Genomic DNA, 25028 nt, shown 5'->3' with positions numbered 1-25028 from the left:
AATAACCATTCTTAGTATTTTCATATGCTGTCGGTCAGTCTTTTCTATATTTGTTTAAAATGTAGTTGAGACCATACTTTATGATTTTCATAAGCTTTTCTCCATGTTATTAAAAAAATTTTTTTTGGAAACTTCATTTTAAATAGCTGAATTAGATACCATTTTGTAGATTTGGATATTGGGGATAGTTCCTGTTTTTAGCAATTATTGCTGTGATGAAGATTCTTGTGTATAAATCTTTACCCCCCACCCCATCTTTTTATTATTCCTTTGCCCAAATTTGCAGAAGTGGAATTCTTACACCAAAGGGTCTGAACATTCTAGACAGTCCCATTCAGCCCACCTAAGCCTGCTAGGGTTGGTGAGAGGGTAGAGGGCGGGAAGAGAGGGGCAGGGCCACAGTGCCGGGCTCTAACTGTGCTCCTCCCTCCTGCTGATAAGGAGTCCAGCCCAGCCCGTTTGCTCTAGGCCAACCCTTGCCTGCCCTCCTCCCCAGGGCAGATCCGGGTACTACTTATCTGTGAAGCAGGGCGTGAGTAGAGTGTGGTGACTGTGGAAGGCCACAAGGTGGGGGCAGTGCTGGGCTCAGCATCTCACAACCTGTGGTCAGTGCTCCAGTGCCCCTCAGCACCTGCTCAATGACGTGAAGATGAGACCAATAGGAACCCCAAGACTGAGGATGTGCAAGTAAGGCACAGAGCGTCCCCAGGTCCAGTACCCCACCGGAGACTCCAGCAGGTCACGAGTGTTGACCAAGTACAAGTCAGGCAGCCCTGGGACCTGGTGAGCAAACACAAGGAGGAAGAAAAACATTCTCTCCTTTCACTGAAGAGACCTCGGGGTGGCTCCTTGACTCAGTGTTCACATGGGGCTGGGGGATTTGGGCGGGACTGGGAGAGGTCTGTCAGGCAAGGCAGACTTTTTCGTGTTTTCTAGGCAATTGCTTTTTTTCTACTTTAAAGGTTTTATCTGTATAAAAATCTTTTATTTTTATCACAAGTAATTTCTTCAAACTTTCAGGTGCAAAGGTTGAGTGACATCTTCACTCAAAGATACAAAGGGTTAATGAATGGTTTATGGAGTCACCAAAAAAAACCATACTTTGGATGCAAGCTTATCGCTGTGGGGTCAAGTCTTCAGACAGATCACATTTCGCACCTGCTGCTTTCACATAGGAGGGAAATCAAACGCCATAGTTGATCTCATTCCATATTTACAATTTCAGCACTTGGTAAATACACATCAGAACAAAAGACAACGAAGAGTAGACAGTGCGAGAGGTCCATTTACAAAATATTTCCTTAAACGAAAGGGCTATCCTGGAATTTATTTTACCGTTGAAATTCTTAAAGCAAGAATGATTTTAGGGTAGCCCAGGGTGGATTATCCTCCATTAATTGCCTGACATCTCACCGAATCTTCCACTCAGAGAAAGGGATCCAAAACTTCAATGATTAGAAGAATCGCCATTCTAGTCTCAAACTCTGGTTTCATTCTCAAACCTTCTAGCAAGTCTTCAATTAAGACAGAATTGTCAGTCAAATTTTGGTTTCTCCTCTGTATTTTTTTCACATGCAACTAGCTGTCTATGCCTAAGACAAAATCTTATCCCTGTTTCCCTAAACTTGACTTGCAACACAGACCTGGCCCTGACCAGCCTGCCTCAGGCTCTCTCTCTAGGGCTCCCACTCACCCCGGGAGTATGTGTCAGTGGCCGAAGTTAGGGCAAGGAGGACAGCTGACAAGGTGGCACTCTGACGTCGCCCCCACCACCTCCTCTGCGGACTCGGTGGGTCCTTGCCGGCCAGTGTGGACTGAGCCTCACGAGTCCCTGTGAGGAAGGCCGCTGGGTGGGAGGTGCTGCTGCCGGGCCGGCTAGCCAGAGTCTTCTGTGCTCTGGATGTCACTCTGCTGCCTCTACGCACAAAGCAGCACCTTGTTTACTACGGGTAGAGAACAGGAACTTCCCTCCTTCCCGCTTGCCTTTCAGGCATCAAAGCACCGACATCAGGGAGGCTGGGACGGGTCCTTGGAGCCTGGGCACAACAGTCACAACGCTTGGGTCTCCAGTCGGCGGACTTCCTTGACCACAAGGTCAATGTTAATAATTGGGTTAAAGTACAGGGCCCAGTAAAACAAGCAATTGCAAACAAACTGAGGAATGAGGGGCCAGAACATGGCCACAAAGAGTCCCTGCGTTGAGACTTTCCAAAAATGGCTCCACATCCTCTGAGGCACGGTCCTGAAAAAAAGAAGGGAAGCATTTCAGAGGCAGAAATCATGGTGGCGTTCCCAGTGAGGGCTCCCGAGTGCTCAGACCCTGGCCCTTTCCCAGAGACCTGTAGTCTGGCTGCCAGTGCTGCGAAAGCCTTGTCTTCCTGTCCCCAGCACCTGACCCAGGATGCGGCCTTGAGGATGCCCCTTGCGGAGCTATTTCCTGACTACCCCCAACACCGGGCGAGGCCTCGCGGTTATGCACCAAGTATACATTCTCTACCAGGCCACAGGTCTGGAGGGGAAAGACTGAAACATCTTTACCAAGAACGTGTCAGTGCAATAATTGTAATAGTCCCTAGATTGTAAGCTCTTACAGCAGTTAACTCTATCCCTGAATTGTAAGGCCTATCTCTAAACTTTGAGCTGCTGATCCCCTACCGTATGTTGTCACAAACATTGGGACTGGCGGTTTGATTGTGCTGAGCCCTCGAGCATGGGACTTGCCCTTATGAAGCTCATTACCACAAAGGAGAGTCTAAAGTTGTATGTAATGGTGCCTAAGAGTCTCCCCCTGAGTACCTCTTTGTTGCTCAGATGTGGCCCTCTCTCTCTCTAACTGAGCCATCTCGACAGGTGAATTCGCTGCCCTCCCCCCTACGTGGGACACAACTCCCAGGGGTATAAATCTCCCTGGCAACGCAGAGTATGACTTCCGGGAATGAATGTGGACCTGGCATCGTGGGACTGAGAGTATCTTCTTGACCAAAAGGGGGATGCAAAATGAGACGAAATGGTTTCAGTGGCTGAGAGATTCCAAATGGAGTCGAGAGGTCACTCTGGTGGACATTCTTATGCACTATATAGATAACATCTCTTAGGCTTTAATGTATTGGAATAGCTTTAAGTAAATAGCTGAAACTACCAAACTCCAACCTAGCAGTCTGGACTCCTGAAGACAATTATACAATAATGTAGATTACAAGGGGTGACAGTGTGATTGTGAAGACCTTGTGGATCACACCCCCTTTATCTAGTGTATGGATGAGTGGAGGAATGGGGATAAAAACTAAAGGACAAATGGGGTGGGATGGGGGGATGATTTGGGTGTTTTTTTTCACTTTTATTTTTTATTCTTGTTCTGGTTCTTTCTGATGTAAGGAAAATGTTCAGAGATAGATTGTGGTGACGAACGCATAACTATGTTATCATACTGTGGACAGTGGATTGTATATCATGGATGATTATATGGTGTGTGAATGTATTTCAATAAAACTGAATTTAATAAAAAAAAAAAAAAAAAAAAAAAAAAAGAACGTGTCAGTGCCCAGAAGGGCCAGCTCAGGGTAGGGGCTCAATTTACTATGCAGGAATAAATGAGTTTGCTGAATTGAAATAAAAGAAGGAGATTCCGGTCAAGTCCTCAAAGCTATTTGATAAGGCAGCTTCTGATTGACCAGGCCAAGAACTCTGAGTCATGGGATTTTTCAAAAAAGGATGCTGGGGTGGTAGATGTGTCACTTCTGCCTGCCCAGGAGACAGGCCCTTTCTTCTGGAAACAGCTCCTTAATTTTCCTTTGCAGAGCCTCCCCTCCCCCTGCCTCCATTCTTTTCCATGTGGTTTGGGAGGGGCTGGAGTCGGCCACTGGTTGTGGGGTGAGCATCTGTCTTGAGCCTGGCCAAGGAGAGCCCTGCATGCCCCTGGCTGGAGGGACTGGTACGGGTGCACATAACTGAAATCAGAGCAATGGAGTGTGAGCCCTGAGACTTTCCCAAGTGCCATGGGGAAAGAAGTGCTCTCTTTCTATCGGTGTTGCCAAGCTGCTCACATGGAAGCCTAGAGTAGCCAAGGACCCCCACACAAAGACATCTCCCTGAGGGTGAACCACACAGGACAGAGCAGAGCTAGGAGAAGGAGAGACACTCAGTCAGTCCTGATGACAGCACTTGGGTCTCTGGGTCCAGCCACGCTTGAAGCCTTGACTGGGCATTCCCTTTTCAGTTAAGCCAATTTAGGTTGCATTTCTGTCACTTGCAACCAAAAGATCCTGACTCAGAGACTACCTAAGCCAACTCTCTCATTTTATGTGTGAGTCCAGAGAAGTCATTACTGTCCCAGTTGGTGGAAAAGCAAGATTAGAACTCAGGCTTACAGAATTTAGACCTCTTTATGCTCTACCATGCTGTCATTTTCCATAAAGGACTCTTCCTCTTACTTGTTTATTAAAATCCTTTACCACCACTTCTAGGAATTATATGGTCACATCATGTGAGGATAAAATATACAGAGAAACACTTTAACAATGAGCACCATAAAAACCTTCTACCAAATACAAAGTAATCTTCCCCCTGCCGTTTTAAGTAGTGTTCCTCAAACCAGAGCCCAGGGATGGTCTTGGTAGATGAAGGATTTTTTCCTTTTCAAGTTTGAGAAGCACTTCAAAGAAGACCTTTCTTCCACTTGATGTTTCTCCCAATCCCTATTGCTCCCCCTTTCTATATAAAAACACACTTACTTCATTTCACTTCTTGACCAGATCCTCCAAAAGGAGAATAATTCCAGAACCGAGAGTAACATGGCATTGACGATGAGAAACCGCGATGTCCAGTAATGGACCTCCAGCCAGTCCCAAGCAAATTCAGCAATCAGCTGGTATGGAAGAAAGGAATACTTGACAAGGAATTCTCTCCACTGCTTCCATGTGGGCTCTCTAAGATCCTTTAAAAATAACACACACGGACACAAAAAAATCATGAGTGACTTTCATGCAGAATATTGTAGTTATCTCAGTGAGTTTTACATTTGATTAAACACACATATATAACCAATACTCTAAAGTGAAATTTCCAACCATTAACTCTTCCTGTGGTAATTAAATTTTTACAGGATTTTTTCTTATTAATTTTTATTTACACTCTGTACATCCAAGCAAAACTCCCCCTTCCTCTATTCCCCAATAACCTCTAATTTAATTTTAATCAAATATTTAATTTTAAGATCAAAGATAAATGTCACCAAAAAGGTTAAACTGAGATGCCTGCTAGAATATTGTGGAAGCTCAGAAGTAAAAGTCTAAGCATGAATAATGGCATTGAAATTAATTTAAATTAACTAGATTTTTATTTCTTCATCACTGCTTGGGTAGCTCAAACTGTCTCCTGAATTCGGCATCTAAACTGTGGTAGAATGGTGATAGTCATGGGGAAATTAAAACTCACATGCACACACAAATGCACACAAACCTCAAAAAAGTAATTTTTGGAAAAGAGAAAAAGATTTCAATACAGGTATTAACAGATAATTAATGCATAGGCATCAGTCTATTGATGACAGTAGACTCTGTGCGATGGAGCACAGACTGTGTATTTGAAGAAAGAAGTTAGCCCGATGAATGGCAGAGGCTGTTGGGGCTTGTTAAAATGGAAAGACCGGGGTCTCTCTGTGCACCCAGTCTGCAAAGGTAGGTAATAAGTGGAATGGAGTCATCAGAGGAATGCTTCACAAGGATGCTAACTGATAGGCTTTCAACTACATTCAGAGCTGAAGTCAATTAAATGGGCACTTGATTACAGTGTGTAAAAAGGGTTTTTAGAGATTGGGGAATTCCGTTTCAATATTTACAGGTGATTCCTACATTCATGTGACTTTTTGATACAAACAGATCAGAAAGATCGTCCCCAAGAGTAGTAATGCAAAGGACATTATTCTCAAATTATCAGCTAGACAGAGCAAAACCACCCTGGGTGAATGGTATTCATCAGCAATTCTGAAGGGATACATGGGTCAAACCAAAGAAAAAGAGGCCACAAACAGGGAACTGTCCCCGCAAAGGCCCTGGTGGTTGCTAAGAGGACATCTGCCATCAGCAAGCTATGTGATGGCTTATTGTTCTGAAGCCAATAGGACAGATACTAATCCTGCCTTATGATAGGACAAATAATCATCTTTTGGGGACCCTCTGAAGAGACAGATGACCAAACTGGAATAAATCCATAAATCAAACCTTCCAGGTCAATTCAAACCTATGCTATCTTCTTTTATAGTAAAAGCAATGTGGTGGTTTTACTATTGCAAGTCCAGTGAATGAACCCTCTGCTATTCAATGGAAGAAATAAAATAGGCGTCTGGGAGTAAAGAAGGTCTACTTTATCTTCTTCTGTAAGGGGGCTGTCTCTGCAAAATTCAAACTCAGGCTACTGTTGTTTGCTCTTCCATGACAGGCTCCAGCTATCACCTTCCATTCCATTCACCTCTGAGGGATGGCACAATGATCCCACAGACCTACCAGAAGCTTTGTGATGATCTCCTCTCCAGAGTCATCTTCCTGCAGAGGGCAGATGGTATGGATGAAGGGTAGGAAGGTGTCCGTGTAGTCGAACAGGTACAGGTACAGGAGACCAAGTCTGGGAGAGCTCTTGAGGGCATACAGCAAGAACAGGGACCTGCCTGGGTTCACAGCCTGCAGAGCACAAGGCAGGTGTAGGGACACATGACAACCTGGCTGGCAGCTCCCCACCCATGCTCCTACCACAGCCACAAGTGACCTAAATAAATTACAGTAGATAATTGCAGTAGATATTTGATACAAAATTCATGGAGCCATTAAAAAATCTATGTGAGGAACTTCTGATTGTGCTCATGAAAAAATGTTTGGCGAAGGAAGGATTCAAAGACGTGCAGCCCTATAACCTCAATATGTGTCAGCTCCCTGGACACAGGGGCTCATTCAGTACTGGGACCCCTGCACATGGAAGAGCACATAATGGAGATTCAATAAATATTAGCTGAATGAATAAACAAAAGACCTGTTTAAATATGCAAAGAAATAGACTAGAAGAAAACAGAACAAAATGTAGTGTTAACCATGTTGAATCTTGGGTGGGATAACAGGCAATTTATTTTCATTTTCCACACTTTTGTAAATTTTCCAAATTTTCCTCCAATGAATGTATATTTATATTTTTCCTAACTATAAAAGTAACTTTAAAAATGATTCAACTTATGTGATCCTATTCAGCATCAAATGAAATGGGCAAAAGATTTAGGCAGACATATCACCAAAGATATAAGGATGGCAAATAAGCTTATGAAAAGATGTTCTTGGAGAAATGCAAATTAAAGCCACAGTGAGATACCACTGTACACTATTAGAATGCGGAGAAAGGGGGTGAGCTGAAGGGGCAGGAGCACACTTTGGGGGGTGATGGATTCATTCACTTCCTTGATTGTGGAGATGGTTTCACAAGTGTACATGTGTCAAAACTTATCAAATTGTACACTCTGAATATGTGCAATTTATTGTATGTCAATTATACCTCAGTAAAGCTGCTAAAAAAAGATTCGACTTTTGCTATTAATGGATTACCATTAAATTTTTTAAATGTGACCATAAAATGATATTACGGTTACATTAAAAAAAGTCTTTTTGATAACTGCACTTATAAAGGTGATTATATAAGCAAATGTCATTGTTTGTGGGAAATGTACACGGAAGTATTATGTGTTCAAGGAGTATGACATGTGCAACCTGGTCTCACATGTTCAGAAGATAGGTAGGTAGGTAGGTAGATGACAGAAGATATGGCAAAGGTGTCTAAAGGTTAAAATTGGTGGACCTGGGTATCTGGGGGGGTGGGGGTATGTTGGAGCTCTATGGATGAGATTTGTATTATTTTTGCAACTGTCCTGTAAGTTTGAAATGATTTCAAAATAAAAGGTTTAAAAGTGAAAAAAGGTGTCCCTCTTTAGAGATTCATACTAAAGTATTTAGGGATAAAATAATATGATCTTCAGGATATGGTTTAATATAATCCTAGAAATGGGGTTATAGGTGGTGGATGGTGGGATGTAAATGAAATAAGAATGGCCATGAGCTGATAACCGTTGAAACAGGTAGGAGTATACTTGTCTCTCTATTTTTATTTATATCTGAAATTTTCTATAATAAATACTTAAAAAAAAATCCAACTTGTGAAATGGCTAATTCTAGGTCTGGGGTAGAAAGGGTGCAAGATGAACCTGAACATCTTGTCATATGAGAAAGGAAACTATCAAAGACTAATGATGGCATGTTAGAGGGACTTATTAACAAGTTATACCTCAGTACAAAAGTTAAGTTTTAAAAATGTACTAAGAAAACAATTTGAGGAGGCTCCTACTCATAAAAGGTGGGGCAATTTGAACATCAACAAGAATAACTACTGACATGTATTGAAACACATCAAGAGTGTTAATATCCCCAGTTAACAATGATCCCATAGAAGGAAACTGGTCACTTCTAGAGGATAACAGGGCATCAAACCATCATTCTGAAACTGGTAAATAAAGGGAAAGAATCAAACATTTAACCTGCCGTTCTGCGATAAACTGCATTCAGGGAAACAGTTGATGAGGGAAATTTTTCCATTTTCTAGATATATTTCAACTAATAAGTAAAGAGGGAACACTAGAATCACAATGTCACCATTCTGTGACCCCTAATGAACTAAAGATCTAAGCAATCAATGATCTCAGTGGCTACTGCTGTCACAAAAAGACAACTGGACTTTCTATGAACCGCTTCATGGAAGAAAACGCTATCTACAAGGAACACTTGCCAAAACAAAACAAAAAAGCAAACCTGAACCAAAGCAAGCCTCTAGATCTAACTACTAGATAACAGGATATGCAGGGGACAGGGGGACCTGTTAGGTGACACCATGGAGAGACAATCAGCAAAATTCAAAATGTGGGAAAACTCTACAGCACAAAATGACCTGGTTTCTTCAATAAATAAATGCAGAGTAACGAAAATAATTAAACAAATTAAGAGACATAACCAAATGTGATGTGTGGACTTTAGTTGGACCCTGAGAAGAATAAATTAACTGTAAAAAAAAAAAAAAAAAAAGGAGCGGGGAGGGGAGGGGGGAGGGGGGAATGTGGGAAATTTGAATACTGTCAGGTTATTTGATAATATTGGAGAATTATTAACTTTGGATTCAGTGGTGATACTGTATGTTTAATTTAAAAAAAATCTTTACCTTTTGAAGATTCGCATTCAAATATTTACCTATGAAAACATATGGTGCCTCAGATTTTCAAAATTATGGAGGTAGGAGAGTACATATTAATAAAAGTGGCCATGAGTTACTGTTACTGGAAGACAGTTGATGACAGTTCTGTACTATTATCTTGCTTTTGTGTATGTTTGAAATTTTACATAATAAACATGTTTTAAAAATCTAACTAATAAAATAAAAATAAATAACATCTGTAATTCTAACTTAGGTGAGCCATAGGCATATATGGGAGTAGTTCTTCATTCTAAAGCAATGTTTCTCAACATTTTTTTCATTATCACCCCCTAAGGCGCCTTTTTAAGACATTTTTTGCAATCCCCCCCATTCCTCTCCCCCTTAAATGTTAATATCACAGATATACTGTATATTTGTTTATATAGGGTGGTCTTTTGGATGGCCACAGATCATTATGTAAGATTTTTTTTTTTTACTCCCAAGAACCAACTTTTACCCCGTTGTGGGTGCTATTGCCTGTGTTGACAATGCATGCTCTAAAGAAACCCAGGTCCCAGAAATAAAATCTGATTGTGTCCAGCCAGTTCATGGTAAGTACAAGCGAAAGGGAGAGGACCAGGTCAGGTTTTTTATGTCTGGTGTCAGTGTCAGTGCTGCACCAAAAAACTCCAGCTCTTGGCTTCTCCCCTATCAGGTGAGGAGGAAAACAACCACCGGGTTGGTTGGCCATCCCATGCCTGGAGCTCATCTGACGGGAACCCTGGCATTCAGGAGTGTTCCACTGGGACACTAGGGTTGGAGGAATCTTATCAAATTGCCTTTGGGTTAATCCTCAAATGTCTATCCTCAGGGAAGGGCTCAGTGGCAGAGAAGAACTAAAGGAACAGACTGATGATAAGATTCTGTTGGCTTTTATAGGAGGATAAGAATCACACTCCCAATATTAGTATTACTTTTAAGTATTTTAAACAGGGTACTCTCTGCCTACATTACCCAGAAATGTTCGGCCAGCTATGTAAAGCCTCTATAGGATTACTACCAGCTGCGGTAACAAAATGACTAATTTAGGTCAAAAGAGAAGTAGGGTTTTGTTCAAAGTTAAAAATGAATAACAGCAGCAACACAAAACACAACAGACAGACAGACCTCTGCCTCAGGAGCTCCACTTCCATTCTTTAAAAATTTTGAAGCTAGAGTTTTTTTAGTTGTTAAAATAATAAATGCACATAGTAAACAAAATGTTTTTCAAATGGTACCACTGTTTCTAATAGCGGAATCTGGAAACAACCTCAGTGTCCATCACCAGGAGAATGCATAAACTGTCACATACTTGTACAACATCATGTTGCACAAAAGGGAACATGAGAGAACTTGCAGAAGCAACTTGCAGAAGCATGTGCTCAGTTTGTGCCTCTTACATTAAAGTTAGAAACCTGTAAAGCAATGCTCATATTGCTGGTGGATACTCATCCACAGTACAAGGAAGAAAACACTCCCAGGAAGGATTTGCAGGGCCAGCTGCAGGAGCGTGGTCACCTCTGCAGAGGGCAGGGTGTCTACGGGGCTTCAATCGTGTCTGTGATGTCCTTCTTAAGTAAAGCAGTGAACATGCAGATGATTGCTATGTTGTTCTGTATACTCTTCTCAATTAAAAAAAATTCACCTTATATTCCCAGAGATTCTGGGGGGGCTTCATGCCTAGGGCTTTGACACGCTCCAGTTCCATGAAGATGGCTCTTCTGTGGCTGCTGTTTTCTATGGTATAAGGCACCCTTGAAAATTCCTCCTCTGTCAAAGTTAAAAGCAATCTGTTGGGGGAAGGGGAAGAGCCCTCTTTGAAGATCATATACTTGAAGCAAATTTTCTACATTCAGAGTTCCATTTTATCAACCCAAATACTTTAGGCTTGACATAAGACATTTAATAGATGAAATCACATTAATAGCCAATAACTGAACAGTTACTATTTTCCAGGGAGTATCCTAAAATACTTTCATAAATCATCACGAATCCATTTAACCATTCTGTGGGGGTGGGTGGCATTATGCCCATTTCATGAATGAGAAAACTGGCTCAGGGCAGTCAGTCACTTGCCAAAAGCACACCCACATCTGATTTGCTCCTAAGCCTTTGACCTTTCAGCTATACCCTCTCACATACTACTCTCTTTGTTTTAAGTATGTGCGTGCATAGAAAAAAATTGGAAGGAAATTCAATCTTTTCATTGGAAGGAAATCCAATAAACATTAGAAGTGAAGTTATTTTGGGGTAATGATTTAATTTTAATAAAAATAACTGTAAATCCTTTAACTGCTTTTTATCATCAGAAGGCATAAATTCACCTTCACAGTGATTCATCACTTAAAAAATCCCTTTGACCTAGCAATTCTAGTTCTAGGAATTTATCCTATGGAGTAAAACAGTTTAATGTAAAGGTACATTATAATAACTAGGTAGAGCATTTTAATTTACCACAATGTGATGGTAGGGGGACTAATTCTGGCATAAGATACAAAGTGGAAGCAGTTCACTTCCCCAAAGGAAAGTCAAGCATTGGAAAGCTTGGCACAGGCAAAAAAAGGTGACTGGGGTGGGGTGGAAAGTCAGGTAGGCTGGCAGTCTGAAATAATCAGAGCAAAGAGAAAAGCTACAATGAGTGGGGAATCTCAGGCGGGAGAGACGAGAGGCCAGGATGTCTCAGGATAAGTTTTAGGATGCTTTTCACATGGTGTTCTGTGTAACACCCCAACATAGTCCCTCCAAGGAAACCTACAGTAAAGGTGGACAGTACTGTAGAAGGGGATGGGGTGTTTACTGACAGGCAGAGGCAGGCCTCCCCAAAGCCCAGCAACACAGAAATTCCTGGTACCAGTACATTAACTAGGTAATTTTCATTATCTAGAAATATCCATACAGGAAAAAAGGAAACAACCCAAATATGTGTTGGTGAGAGCTCGATTAAATAAACTCTACTACACAGATATAGCAGGTTTGTTTAGTACATTTGTATTTTCAGTTTAAATAAATAAACGATACACATTTATATATGTAAGTCTGTGTACACATGCATAAACATTGAGAAGTCTGAAACTATCCAGCAAGACGATAACAGTAATTTTCCCAGAAGGATGGGATTACAAGGCATTTCACTTGCACTATTATGTGGTTCTGTATTATTACTTTTAATAATAAGTATATATTACTTTTATTATTAGGAAGCGACAATAAAAATTTATTAAAATGTCAATGACGTAAAATAGTACAGCTGCTTTGAAAAAGTTTGGTGGTTGCTTGATAAGTTAAACCTGGCAATTCCACTCCTAAAGAGAAAGTATACACCCACGCAAAAAGTTGTACACAAATGTTCACAGAAGCATTATTCATAGTAGCCAAAAAGTGGAATTAATCCAAGTGTCTCTCAACTGATGGACAAACAAAATTTTATAAATCCATTCAGTGAAATATTATTCTGCATAAAAAGGAATGAAGTTCCGATACATGCTACAACATGGATGAACCTTGAAAACATGCTAAGTGAAAGGAGCCAGATCCAGAATACTGCTGATTATATGATTCCATTTATATGAAATGTCCACAACAGGCAGATCCACAGAGACGGAAAGTGCATGTCTGGGGTTGGGGAAATGGGGATTGACTGTTAAGGGGTCTGAGCTTTCTTTTTGGGGTGATGAAAATGTTCAAAAACTAGATTGTGGTGATGGTTGCACAACTCTGTGATTTGTTAAAAACCACTGGGTTGTTCTCTTTAAACGGGTGAGTTATCGTATGAGAGTTATATCTCAATAAAGCTGTTTTTAAAAAATGTCAGTGACATGTCAGAAGATTTTGCTCCTCACCTTCCATTTACTCTTTCAGATAAAAACCTGTCTCTGTAGAGAGCGGCCCAGGGGCCCAGCTGCTCCAGCCAGAGAACAACTTCTTCCGCTGTCCATTTGGCCACAGCCTTGTGGACCAGGAGGTCGTGCTCAGATTCCCTGCTGCTCCAGTGATACACGAGCAGGACCACCTGGGGAAAGTGACAGGGACCTTAAGAAAAGCAGAGGTCATAAATGCCTGTTTCTAAATATCTGAGTGTGGGGGAGGGAAAGGAAGAGGAGAGGTCAAAAGGAAGGGTGCCAAGTCTGTCCATGGAGGCAGGGCACACCACGGGCATGAGAGCCCTGGGAGCATGACTCTCCGTGGGCTCCTCTCCATGCCCACCGTCAGGCCATGAAGGAAGAGGGACAGGATGGGACTCATCACGGGGCACCTGGGTGCCGTTGCACCCCCAGACCCCATCACCTTGGTCAACACAGCTGACTTACATGCCTTTCTTGTCAGAAACCCCGTAACATTTAGATTTTTGTGGTGTGGAACTTAAAAAGAAAACAGTCTCTACATTGGAAGTTAGTAAAGATAGTGCTCAAGACTCTGTCATCAAGACAGACAGTCTCGAATTCTAGGTCCACCACCCTTCAGGGAGGGGAGTTTCCTCTCTGTCGAATGGAATAATAACAGTGCTTATTGCAAAAGTTATGAAGGGGATTAAATGGGACAGAGCTAACATTTATTGGGCTCCATGACACTGGCTACTGGAGTAGGCAACGTCCTGGAGGAAATCATTCAGCCCAGCAGATTTCATCATGTGCAGGGAGTCTGCATATGCAGGCCCATCACCAATTCTTTGGGTGTATTTCAACAGAACAGATGCCAGTGGAAGCCATGGGAGGCAGAGGAGGTGGAGAAACATGGACAAAGATGAACTTACTGCCACACCAGTTAAAGCTGTGAGCACTCCGGAAAAGAATCCTCCTCCTCTCTGCTGATTCACTCGGCCTGTGTTGGGAGTGAAGGGAATCTGATCATTCCCATATTTTTGAAAGGCTGCGAGACTCTGGACTATGTCATGATTCTGCTGAATGTCTTCAAATCTCATTCTTACGGCATCAGGGAATAATTTTTCAATGGCATCCCTATAGATAACATAAAATTGACAGTCATTTGACTAAATACACTTAGGATGTTTAGAGGCTGAAATACAACCAATAGTCAACATTTAATAATATATATGTACAGGAGAAGGATGGACAAGATTATCTGTTATAGCCCTGTTGGCAACAGCAAAAAATTAGAAGCAATGTACATGTCTACTGTTAGGGAAACAGCCAAAAAAATATGGTATATTCATATAATGGAATACTACATTAAGTTTTAAAATGAATTTACTGGATCACTATGGATAAATCTCAGACATACATATTGTTGAATGAAAACAGTAAACTGCTGAACCATCCAGCATATTACACCACTATGCTGGTTGGGATCTTTTATGTATCTCAGAAGAGACTATGTTCTTTTAATCCAATCTTGTGAGGGTAGACCTATTGTGGGTGGGATCTTCTGATTAGGTTGTTTCCATGGAGATGTAACCCCCACCCATTCAAGGTGGTTCTTAATCTACTTGCTGGAGTCCTCTATGTGAGGATAAAAGGCAGACATTTTGGAGAGATCTCAGAGCCGAGAGAAGCTAAGAGAGAAGCAAGGACCCACAGGAGCTGAGACAAAGCCCAGAGACATTTTGGAGAAAGCCACTGAAACCAGAAGCTAAACCCGGGAGTGAAGGTTCAACAGAGCCAGCCACGTGCCTTCCCATGTGACACAGGAACCCCAGACACCATTGGTCTTTCCTCAGAGAAGGTATCTACCTCTTGATGCCTTAATTTGGATATTTTCATGGCCTTAGAACTGTCAGTTTTCAACCTAATCCCCCCTGAAAAAAGCCAATCCATTCCTGGTATACTGTATTCCACCAGCTTTAGAAAACCAAAACAACCACTGATTTGAGAAAATACTTGCATTTTCCATTGGCACATATTTCTGCATTCAAGTATTTTTTAAATACGGAAAGAAATGACAACTAATTCATAATGGAAATTACTCCAGGGAAAAGGAAGAAAGAGATCTAAGATGTGGGAGGAAGAGTCAAAGGGTCTTTAGCTTTATCCATAATGTTCCAACTTTTTAAAAAGAATGTAAAAAAAAAACAAACATATTTATGTATTGCGTGGGTTATTAAAAATTAATTTATAGAAGAATCCAAGTGAAGTTCAGTGGTAAGAGAAAGACCAACCACCAGGGTATACTACCAAAAGTAGGGCTATTTTCATTTTCAATTATCTACAACTGAAAACCCCTCCTTCAATTTGTTAACTTTTAGGTAAAGAAGGCTATCAGGTAAGAGCCTTTTTCACAGGAAAAAGAAAATGCTCTGTTAATGGTTTCACAGAATTTTCTGATATCCTGTTGATATCAAGAAGCCTGAAGATATTGCTAAGGCAACAGAACCAGAGACAAGGCTTTTAGCCTCAAAGACCTCAAGGATCATCATGACTGCATGGAAGCAGAAAAGAACTGGCTACCTTGAAAGGTCTGGCCATTTGTTGTGTGGTGCTGGGCATGAGAACTAGCTCTCTTCATGGGATCACTGGAACAGAGTTTATTCAAAGATTATGAAGATAAGCATCAAATCAGTTATTCAGAATTGTACAGTTATACTATTTTCTCTATTAGACCTAGGGTGTTCTCAGTGATTACAAACTAGTAAAAAAGCATTCTATGACAAAGGATTATAAGATGGACTGATAACCAGAATCTATTTCTTTCCTTCATTTATAATAAACCAAGTAACTGTGTGGAAGAGAGCCCTGGATTTTCAGGTCCTTGAACACCCTGACTCACGTTCCAGCAGATCCAGAATAGCCACAATGAGGTTGGCTCCACACCTGAGCCTTTTCAAACACTATTGCTCCCACTGAGAGAAACATCACTGTACAAGCTGTATGTGCTACTGATATAGAATGAGCATTACCTGAGGAGGATATTGACTTTAGGGAAACCTTCCCATTTTTCTCTGCATTCTGGACACTCTGTTTTCTTCGAAGACACCCACCATAAAGCTAGGCAGTGCCGGCAGAAGCTATGCCCACAGTTCAAGGTGGTAGGGTTAACCAGGATGTCATAACAGCAGTGGCACGAAAATTCACTAACGGAAATCTGAGGGCTGGCACTTTTGAGAGAGTCATCCTTCTCAAGGCTCAGCATGTTCAGATCATTTTTCTGAGGCTCCTCCATCTCTTAGAAAATTCTGAGATCCACAGACACAGAACATTTCAGACTTGCACAATTGCTACAAAGCACCGTTAAATCTAGGAAAAAGAAACAGCAATAGAAATAAGACAAATGGTTAAGTGTTTGAGACTACTGTTATTCTACTAAAGTTCTAATTTTCAGTAGTGATAAGTTTGATTTATAAAAATCCGTATTACTCAACCAGACAAACATCATTGAATTTCTTTCCAGCCTGTCATACTGTTCAAAACTAGGTGAGGCAAAATAGGGTAGCAGAAAGTTCAGTGGACTTGGTACGGGTGGAAAATTCTGTATCCTTCTCTCTCACTAACTTCTCTTGAAAAATTTATTTCTCTAGACCTCAGTTAAGTTTGCAAGGTTCTTTCCAGTTCTATGTTAACAGCTTCTTGGCAACAGCAAAATGTCTGGAGTCAGCAACAGATATAATTTATGTTTGTGTGTAAATAACATATTTTATCTAAACAAATCTGCCTTCCTGTTAGGTAACTATTATTTATAAACATTTGATTCCAGAGGCTCCCCCAGGGCAGGACTGAAGCAATACTAGGAAGTAAGTGAAGTCCTGTTTCCTGGGTGTCCTGGGCCAGGCCACTCCCCCCATGGCTCAATGTATCCCTTTTCCCAAATTCATCCAAATATACATACCAGGCCTTCTGGATCCAGCCAGTTTGGTGCCACATCAACATGCCAGTGTCATGAGCACTCAAATGGCAAAGGACTATTCTTTTCGCATTCTCATCTGGGTCTTGGGAGACTTTTTGGAGAGGCAGTATAATGGAGAAGATCTTGGAGTTAGAATCTCCATTTCCCAACTCCCTAGCCCTTTGATCTTTGCATAAGTTACGCGACCACTCTGCGTCCAATTTCCCGTGAGCACTAGGAGCTCTGTTTCCTCAACCCTGAAAGAGTGGTAACTACGGAAACTGGTAGCTTCCAGTGGTAGACTGCAGGCAGTGGGGGAAAAGAGTTTTTCAGTCTCCCTATTATGACAGAAAAGAAAGAAAATCACTCATGACTGCCCACACTGGCCCCGCATGGAAAGGGCCTTTCCTCAACCCTCGGCTCAGTTTTTATGCTTTGGAGGCAGGTGGTTAAGAACCAGGTCCCGTGCTGGGTGGCCTGGGTTCTTACCTCACCTCTGCCATTTCCCTGGTGTGAGGGCTGGGCTGCCTTGAGCCTCAGCTTCTTCATGTATAAATGGAGGTAGCAACAGTATTGGTCCCACTGGGAGGGTCTAAGAATTCCATAAGAGAATGCAAGCAAAGTGCCTAGTACAGAGCCTGGCATACAGTGAGCATACTGTCAACAGTAGCAATTAACTTGATGTTTTAAATGCAGTAAGAGAGAACTTTATCACCTTTCATAGGGTGCAAAATATTACATACAGCATCTAACACTCTATTTTAAATAACTCAATCCATAAACAAAAGACTAGAAAAAAAGACACTGGCATGCTAATATATGACATGTGTTTGCCGGGGAGGATCATGTGTGATTTTTTTTCTCTTTTTGGTTTTCTGCATTTATCAATTTGTTTTCAGTTAAAATTTTGACTTTTATAAGGATTGCACATGTGTGAGTGTATATTATATACATATAATTTAAAAAAATACATTTTATTCCTTTTGGCCAAATACCAGTGGAACTTTCAACTCGAGAGACCAAACACAGCTAAATTTTTAACTCAGTGTTAAGGTGGAAGGGAGGTTCCTCATAGAGAATTAAAAAGATGAATAGGTAAAAAAGATAAATATAAATTTGAGATTAAATATAAGATAAATACAAAGTTAAAAAATTAAAACAATCAAATTAATAAAGTTATTCACAGTCATAGATGATGGTAAAGAGGAGAAAACCTTCTGTAAAGCCCCATTAAAATCTGTTCTTTTCAGAAAAGAGTGTAAATAAATGTTTCTGATGACAAATTCCAAACCATTAATCTGATAACCACATCTGCTCATTATCTATATGTTTAAAAATTTTGTTTTAAATTATTTATTGCTTTCCCTTGGACAGCCTCTTCAAATTGCTAAGGAAGTGGGAGAGCTCATAGAGGTCTTAGGAAAGAAGAAACATTTTAATAAAGTAGTTCCTTTATTCAGCTAATATTTATTAAGCAACTACCACGTGAAGAGTATTATCTTTGGCAATCATAATAAAAAGCATTACTATTTATTAGCATCTCCAGTGAGCTGGGTTCTGAGTCAGATACTTTAAATACATTCATGATCGCACCTCAACTCAATGTCAAGGAAAAGGCACACAAACCTCTGAGTAAGGGCTGCCCAAAGGGTCAGATGTGATGGGCATGGCTTGGGTACTGTCCTCAGTGTTTTCACTCTGATACACCTGTAGATACAGGTCAAATACAGGGACTCACAATGCCAGGTTAATGAGAGGTCCGCAGATGGTAGAAGGGAGGAAATAAAGTTTCAGAAGAATGAGATCAGCCAAGCTGTGCCTTAGGATGATAAATTTCATCATGGAGGAGGGATAGGCTGGAAGCAGGGAGAACGTTAGGGGACAAGTTACAAATGAGGTGTTATGACTTCTGGGAAACTGAAAACACAAAGAGATGAATCTACCTGAGAGATGTTAAGAAAATAATTTATGGGCTTTAGTGACCAGAAAGAAAGAATAATCTAAGATCCTAGTTAAGTTTCTGTATTAGGGAAGGAAAACAGCCCTTCTGAGAGAAACTGTGTCACTGTAAGCAAGTGGAGCCAGTCTTGGAAAGAAGGTAACTTGAATTTTGGAAAAGTTCAGTTTGAGGTGATAAGACTTCTAAGTATAAATAAGACTTCACTTATTGTAGTTGGGAGGTACGATGACAATTCATTTGCATAGAAATACAAAAACACATATTGAAACTTATTTCTCACAAATTAGCCTTTTTGAAACTGGAATACATCAGCAGTTCCTAGCTTACCAGATGTGAAAGTTCGTTTCTCAGGAGAGAAAATAAATCACACCCTGACATTAAAAATGTATTTTATAAGTCATATTTTGAAAAGCTGAGGCAGCTATTAACTCTGTTTTCCCATTGTCTTTACCAAATTAGAACCTGCACAGATTTTGAGTACTTCATAGGAATTCTGCTAGCTTCATTTTAACCTAAATTCAAAAAGTGAAAGTTAGTAGAGAAAGAATACACATCTTTAACCAAATTCAGTTGAGCTTTTGTGCTACTTCAGGTGTATGTATTTGGGTTATTTGCACTACTTAAAGCAAGCAGCACCTTTAGAGGAGCAAAGTGCCCCTGAAGTGATAAAAATCTTGCTCAGACTAAAGTTACAAGCTGTGGTGCTGACTTGTGTAAATACACCCCACTGAACTGGCAATGACCCAAGGCCTCTTTGAGGAGGCAGTGCAGTGGTCTTGAGAATGTTTACAGCTGTTTTCTACAAACTCTGCTCCACTCATCAGCAGGCTGGAGCTGTGAGAAGCAGTTCTCTGGCTTTCCTTAGGAGTTCCTTCACGAGCAAGCACACATTACAATGTCACTCTATCCTGTTCTTTCCACTTGTTTCCCCTTGTCTCAAAGGTGTCAGAGAAGACGGGGAATCTGGTCAAGACGGAGGGAAGGAGAATCACGCCATTCCCACCCCTAGTGCCTGGTTCACATGGATATACTTGGGTTTATGTTCACCTTCAATCACCACATAAAATTACAAGTGTCAATTACCTCATTCAAAACTACAGGAAAGAATGCCTGAGTTTGCAGATGTCCACAAAGCTGGGAACAGAAACGAGTTTAAAACCATCGGTTGCACAGCACAGAATTGAAGAGTACAGCAAAATCTCAGGGAGTTCCCATGAGTCATTCTGAAGAGCTGTAATCTCTGAATAAAAAGCTGGGTCTCTGAAGTGTGCAGAGGTGCCTCAAGAGGTCTGTGCATCCTCTGAAATTACAGGCACACTTGTGCTGTGCACAATTTGAGCATTTTCCTGGAAGGACGTCTATCGTTTTTTTAGGCTTTCAGAGAGGACAAAGGCCCAAATATAGTCAAGAACTACTGTTTCTCCATTGTGATAAAGGCTTTCATATGGAACTCCAGCTCCCTGCCTTCTGAAGTGGTTATAAAGAAGCTAGGTAAACCTTTCCCCAGTGAGGCAGCATAACGATCAGGAGCTCCTCCGTGTTCTGTCCCAGGCTCAGCACTGGAGCCACCGCCCCATGGTGGCAATAGCTGGCCTGGAGGCAGGCATTCTTTCACATGGTATTTTCCCTCTCTTTCTTTAACTGAATTCACTGCCAGCATTTAAAAATAATTGATTTCACAGGAAAAATCCAGATTCCTGGCTTTTCTTAAAATATCTGAAGATCTGGCACCACTGGGCTCTCATTTTACATGACAAGAATTAGTTACAGCTGAGGAACTTGCTTTAAACTTGCCCAGGCCCGTTCCCAGGTGCCATGGTCCTCACCCATCCCATTTTCCTTGCTTCAGTTACTTGTCTGACTCCTGGGGTTATTTGAATTTCATCCCCTATCCCATAAGTTATCCTTTCAGAGTCTACTGATGGGTGTATGATTGTTTTTAGGTTAATTAGTATTAAGCTAATAAGCTTTTGGATTGTCAGCTCAAAGTTTTCCTGTCTCTTGACTTGCTATCAGGTTATTACTTACCGTTGTTGAGAAAGTAGCTGCCTATGAGGTCTTCCACAAATTTCCCCAGACTACTACTGCTTCTATTTTGCTTTAGACTTGGGGGCCACATGACTCTACCCTATAGATCCTGTGTGTGAAAATCTCTGGATGAACATGAGGGCAGTGACCAAGTCTAAAAGCCTAAGTCGGCTTTGTTTGCATCATATCCCCCACAGACCTAGCTCCAAATGAATGGAATGAAAGTTTGTGGGCTCTTCTAAGAATCTAATAGGTAGTACAAGGATTTCAAGATGCAGATTTTAGTTTTTTGGAGATGTTATTTACTTCCTGGTTACAAGAGACAGTTTTGAAATTAGAAGACTGGGTCTGAGTCCCAGCTCTACTATGAACTACGAAATCATGGACAAATTATTCATTCTCTCTAAGTCTCACATAAGCATATCTATGGAATGTCGATCTCACAGGGCTGTCATGTACATTAAGAGAATATGTGTAAGCTCTGCACATAAAGTATGCAGTAAATGTGTTCACTTCTTCCACGTGGTGTTCTAGATGAGTGACATTCTCCTATCAATAAAAGTGAGATATCTCTAACACCTGGAGAAACAGTACTTCCTGAGGAACATACCATCTCCCAAATTTCAGTGTCAAGAAATGGAATAAAATCTTAGAAAGCACTAATATGTGAAATAGGACATGAATACATACACATGAACAGACTGCCTAACTTGCCCTTTTGAAGATGTTCATGGGTTTGGTCTGTTGGTACAACAGGTAAGAAACAACTATCACAATCTCTGATAATTTGGGCAATTCTAAGACGTCTATCAACATGGCCTTTTCTATGTTTGCTCAAAGACATACCCTACTGACATGGTATAGTTATCTGAAAACCCATGAAAGAAATAAGAGGGCAGAGACACACAATCTCCAAATAAATGCTACATAACAAAAGAACTTGGCTATTCCTCCCTTGGAAAAAAAAAGTTGTGTGACTTGATCAAGTACTTATCTATGGCTTTATCTGGAAGTCTACTATCTAGAAGGAGGTGATGGCACAGCTTTTACCTGTTTACTTCTTTAGTCATTCAACTAACATTTAGGAAAGTCAGTCAACACAATAATTTTTACTGAGTTTATCCAAGAGGAATACATGAATTCTGAGTTTAAGAATTTTTATGTCTTGGCTTATAAAGATCTCATTACGTAATGATTAACTCTTTAGAAAATCATAATCTTCAAACTACTTGGTTCGGTAGTATGTGACTATAGCTCTACTCCTTCATTCAACAAAATATTTATTGTGATTATAGTATATATCTAATTTTTTAAGTATAATCCTTTTCAGGGCTAATTTACTGGGGGTTCTAGCCTGAAATATATGATCACAATCATTTCTTAGTGAAGATGTTCAGTGCAAAAATAAAAGGATTTTGGTCTATATGAACTCCTAATTAGGCTTTTTCCTCTCATTACTTATCACCTGATAACAGAGAATAAAGAGAATTGCTAACATTACTGAGCCCTTACTTATAATGTGAAAGACACAACAATCCAGTGGGATAAATTTTACTATCACCATCATTTTACAGATGAGAAAATAGAGGCCCAGTTGTAAAGGACAGAGCCAGATTTTAAATCATGGTCTGACTTAAAGCCTGTCCTCTTAATACTACATTATCCCAATAAGGTAATCAATAAGCTATTAGTCCAAAGGACTCATTTACACCTTCCTCATTTAAGCCACATTATAGAGCTGCTACTACACAGTTTAGAAAAAACAACCAGAGAAAACAAACTAGAATTTGACAACACTGCATTCTGGCACTTGAACTCCAGCTGGCGGCAATCAGGCCAAGCATGCTGTTGCATGGGATAAGCAGAACCATTTACAACGGAAAGAGCGATGAGGCTGGGGGAGTGGTCACCACCAGAAACTTTGGCAGGACATTACAGACATTATTAAAGGTCCGAAGAGTGACAGCCCATTTCTAGTGACTATGAAATAAAAATAAAATGTGCCCCAATGTAAGCAAGGAAAGGGTCAGAAATGGCAATAAGAACAGAATATTACGTGTTCTTACTATAGGTGGCAAAAACCAGTTCTTCCATTAATACAGGAGAAGCATTTCCAGTTTTCCCTTACTGTATAAAACCCTGTATTTTTCCAACTTCAAATACAGATTTTCTTCCTGGACACAGTCAGAGATCACTAGAGCAAAGGTAGCTAGCTCTTTTGAATGATGTCTTGTAGCCTAAACTTTGAAGCCCTGTGATTTATTGCCTGTGCCTGGTGTAGGACAGGATGAGAACAAACTGAGAAGGGTATGTTGGCTCTCTTTCATTTGTTACATGGCGTATATTCAGCGACCTGTCCTGTACTAAACACTGTAGTTCTCCAACAACACAGCAATCAAAAACCCAAACCTTAATAATCTATTTTAAAAATATTGTTATGACAGTAAACTAAAGTATCCTTTTCAAGATTATCTCTTTCTCATATTTTTTGTTAACTACTATTTCAATGTCTTTACCTCTCCAACTAAATCCTGAGCTCCTTGAGGTCAAGAGCAAACCCACAGAATTCTATCATCATACCTGAGTGTAACTGATACAAAGCTGGGCTCTAGACATGTGTAGATGAAATTCAAATCAACACATATATGACTCCCTATCACAGTATTTCTTAAAACCTCTAGAATCACTGCTGCAAGGAAGAGGGTTGATTAGTATTATTAATAGAATGATAAATAGCATTATTCTGGTAATGCCAGATGCTGCAGCTTTAAGCAAAAAAACAACAACAAACTGCCCTGGTGAAGCACGGTTTATGAAGACACGCAGGGAAACACAGAGCACATGGGTTCAAATACACCCAGGCTGGGTGTTTACAAAACTGCTGTGACAAAAACAACCCAATCCAACAACCCGATCCGCCTGTGTACTTTGCAGGGGCTCTGGGGTGTGTCCAGTAAAGAGAGCAAAGCTCCCTCCTATTGGCCTTTTCAAGCCGGACGTCCAGACCAACCCCAGAGGACCAACCAATGGGCTTCGGCGGGGAGGACAACACCGCGACAGCGGAGGGCATGACAGCGTCTGGGCTCCCGCTTTCTCTTTTCCACTGAAGTTGGGGGGCAGCCACCTCAAGCACGGACAAAGGCCTCCCTCTAGCCCCACTAACGATCCCCAGTGAGGTACAAGCTGGCTCTCACTTGCCCACATTTCTATTTCTCAGCGGTGAGCTCTGCAACAGAAGCGCCGCGCCCTAGCCCAGCACGTGTGACTATGGGGTTTCACTTTCCCCTTTCAGAACCTCTGTTACCGTTTTGTTTCGTTTTGTTTTGTTTTGTTTTGTTTTTAAACGGAGACGATAATTCCGCCTTGGGACAGGAATATGCCCCGTAATTTAGACCTCAACTCAGTCTGGCGTCTGTCACGAGCTCGGTCCTTTGTGGCCGGGCTGTGGCAGGCGCTCTGGGTGGGTGGGCACTCCTTCGTCTCCCCCCAGGGACTGCAGAAACGACGACACCTCCCTCCCGCCCTGATCAGCCCCTGGAGCGCGGGGCGCTGACCCTGACTCTCAAGGGGATGCAGACGACGGCCAGAGACGCGGGGCTCTTTGGCAGGGATGGGGAAGTTGGCCAGGTTGGGGTTCGCGACCCGGGCCAGGAATGCAGCGGCTCAGGACCCGGGCCTGGGCAGGGAAAGCCCTGCGCGCTTCCTCCCACCCTGCGGGAACGCCTTGGCCGAGGAAATTCTCACTCGGTCCTTCATACTGAGCTCCGAAATCGAGCTCGGGACGTCCCCTCACCATCCCAGTTGTGCAGCTGCTTACCACGTCGTCAGCCCCACGGCCGACTCGGCCATCATCTCTCGCCAGGACCCCTGCGGAAGCAGAGAGAGTAGAGGCTTCACTTCCGGAAATAACCGAAGACCGTCTGCCACGGAGGGTGCCCCCGACCGCGACCATAGAGGAGAGGCCGCACCCGTTTCCCAACCTTCTCACCCCGCGACCTCCTGCTGCCTAGAGCGGCCA

At 41.6% G+C, this 25028-nt stretch overlaps 1 protein-coding gene across 2 annotated transcripts; it reads right to left on the bottom strand.

Annotated features, from left to right (window-relative positions):
• Positions 1-968: 968 nt before the first annotated feature.
• BFAR (bifunctional apoptosis regulator) lies at positions 969-24986 on the bottom strand. Of its 2 annotated transcripts, XM_037814704.1 has the most exons (9): positions 24828-24986; positions 17026-17360; positions 16100-16436; positions 14000-14204; positions 13089-13258; positions 10895-11039; positions 6501-6674; positions 4731-4933; positions 969-2242 (listed from the first exon to the last, which is right to left on the bottom strand). In XM_037814704.1, the coding sequence occupies exons 3-9, from the start codon at positions 16360-16362 to the stop codon at positions 2050-2052; spliced, it is 1353 nt and encodes a 450-aa protein (XP_037670632.1). In that variant the 5' UTR covers positions 16363-16436; positions 17026-17360; positions 24828-24986; the 3' UTR covers positions 969-2049. The 2 variants fall into 2 exon arrangements, with proteins under 2 accessions (XP_037670632.1, XP_037670631.1); XM_037814703.1 differs by lacking the exon at positions 17026-17360.
• Between the last annotated feature and the right edge of the window lie 42 nt (positions 24987-25028).

The sequence above is a fragment of the Choloepus didactylus genome, chromosome 21 (assembly GCF_015220235.1).
Source record: "Choloepus didactylus isolate mChoDid1 chromosome 21, mChoDid1.pri, whole genome shotgun sequence".
NCBI classification, from domain to species: Eukaryota; Metazoa; Chordata; class Mammalia; order Pilosa; family Megalonychidae; genus Choloepus; species Choloepus didactylus.
The sequence above is the reverse complement of the archived record's forward strand: the minus strand, read 5'-3'. Positions and strand labels throughout refer to the sequence as shown.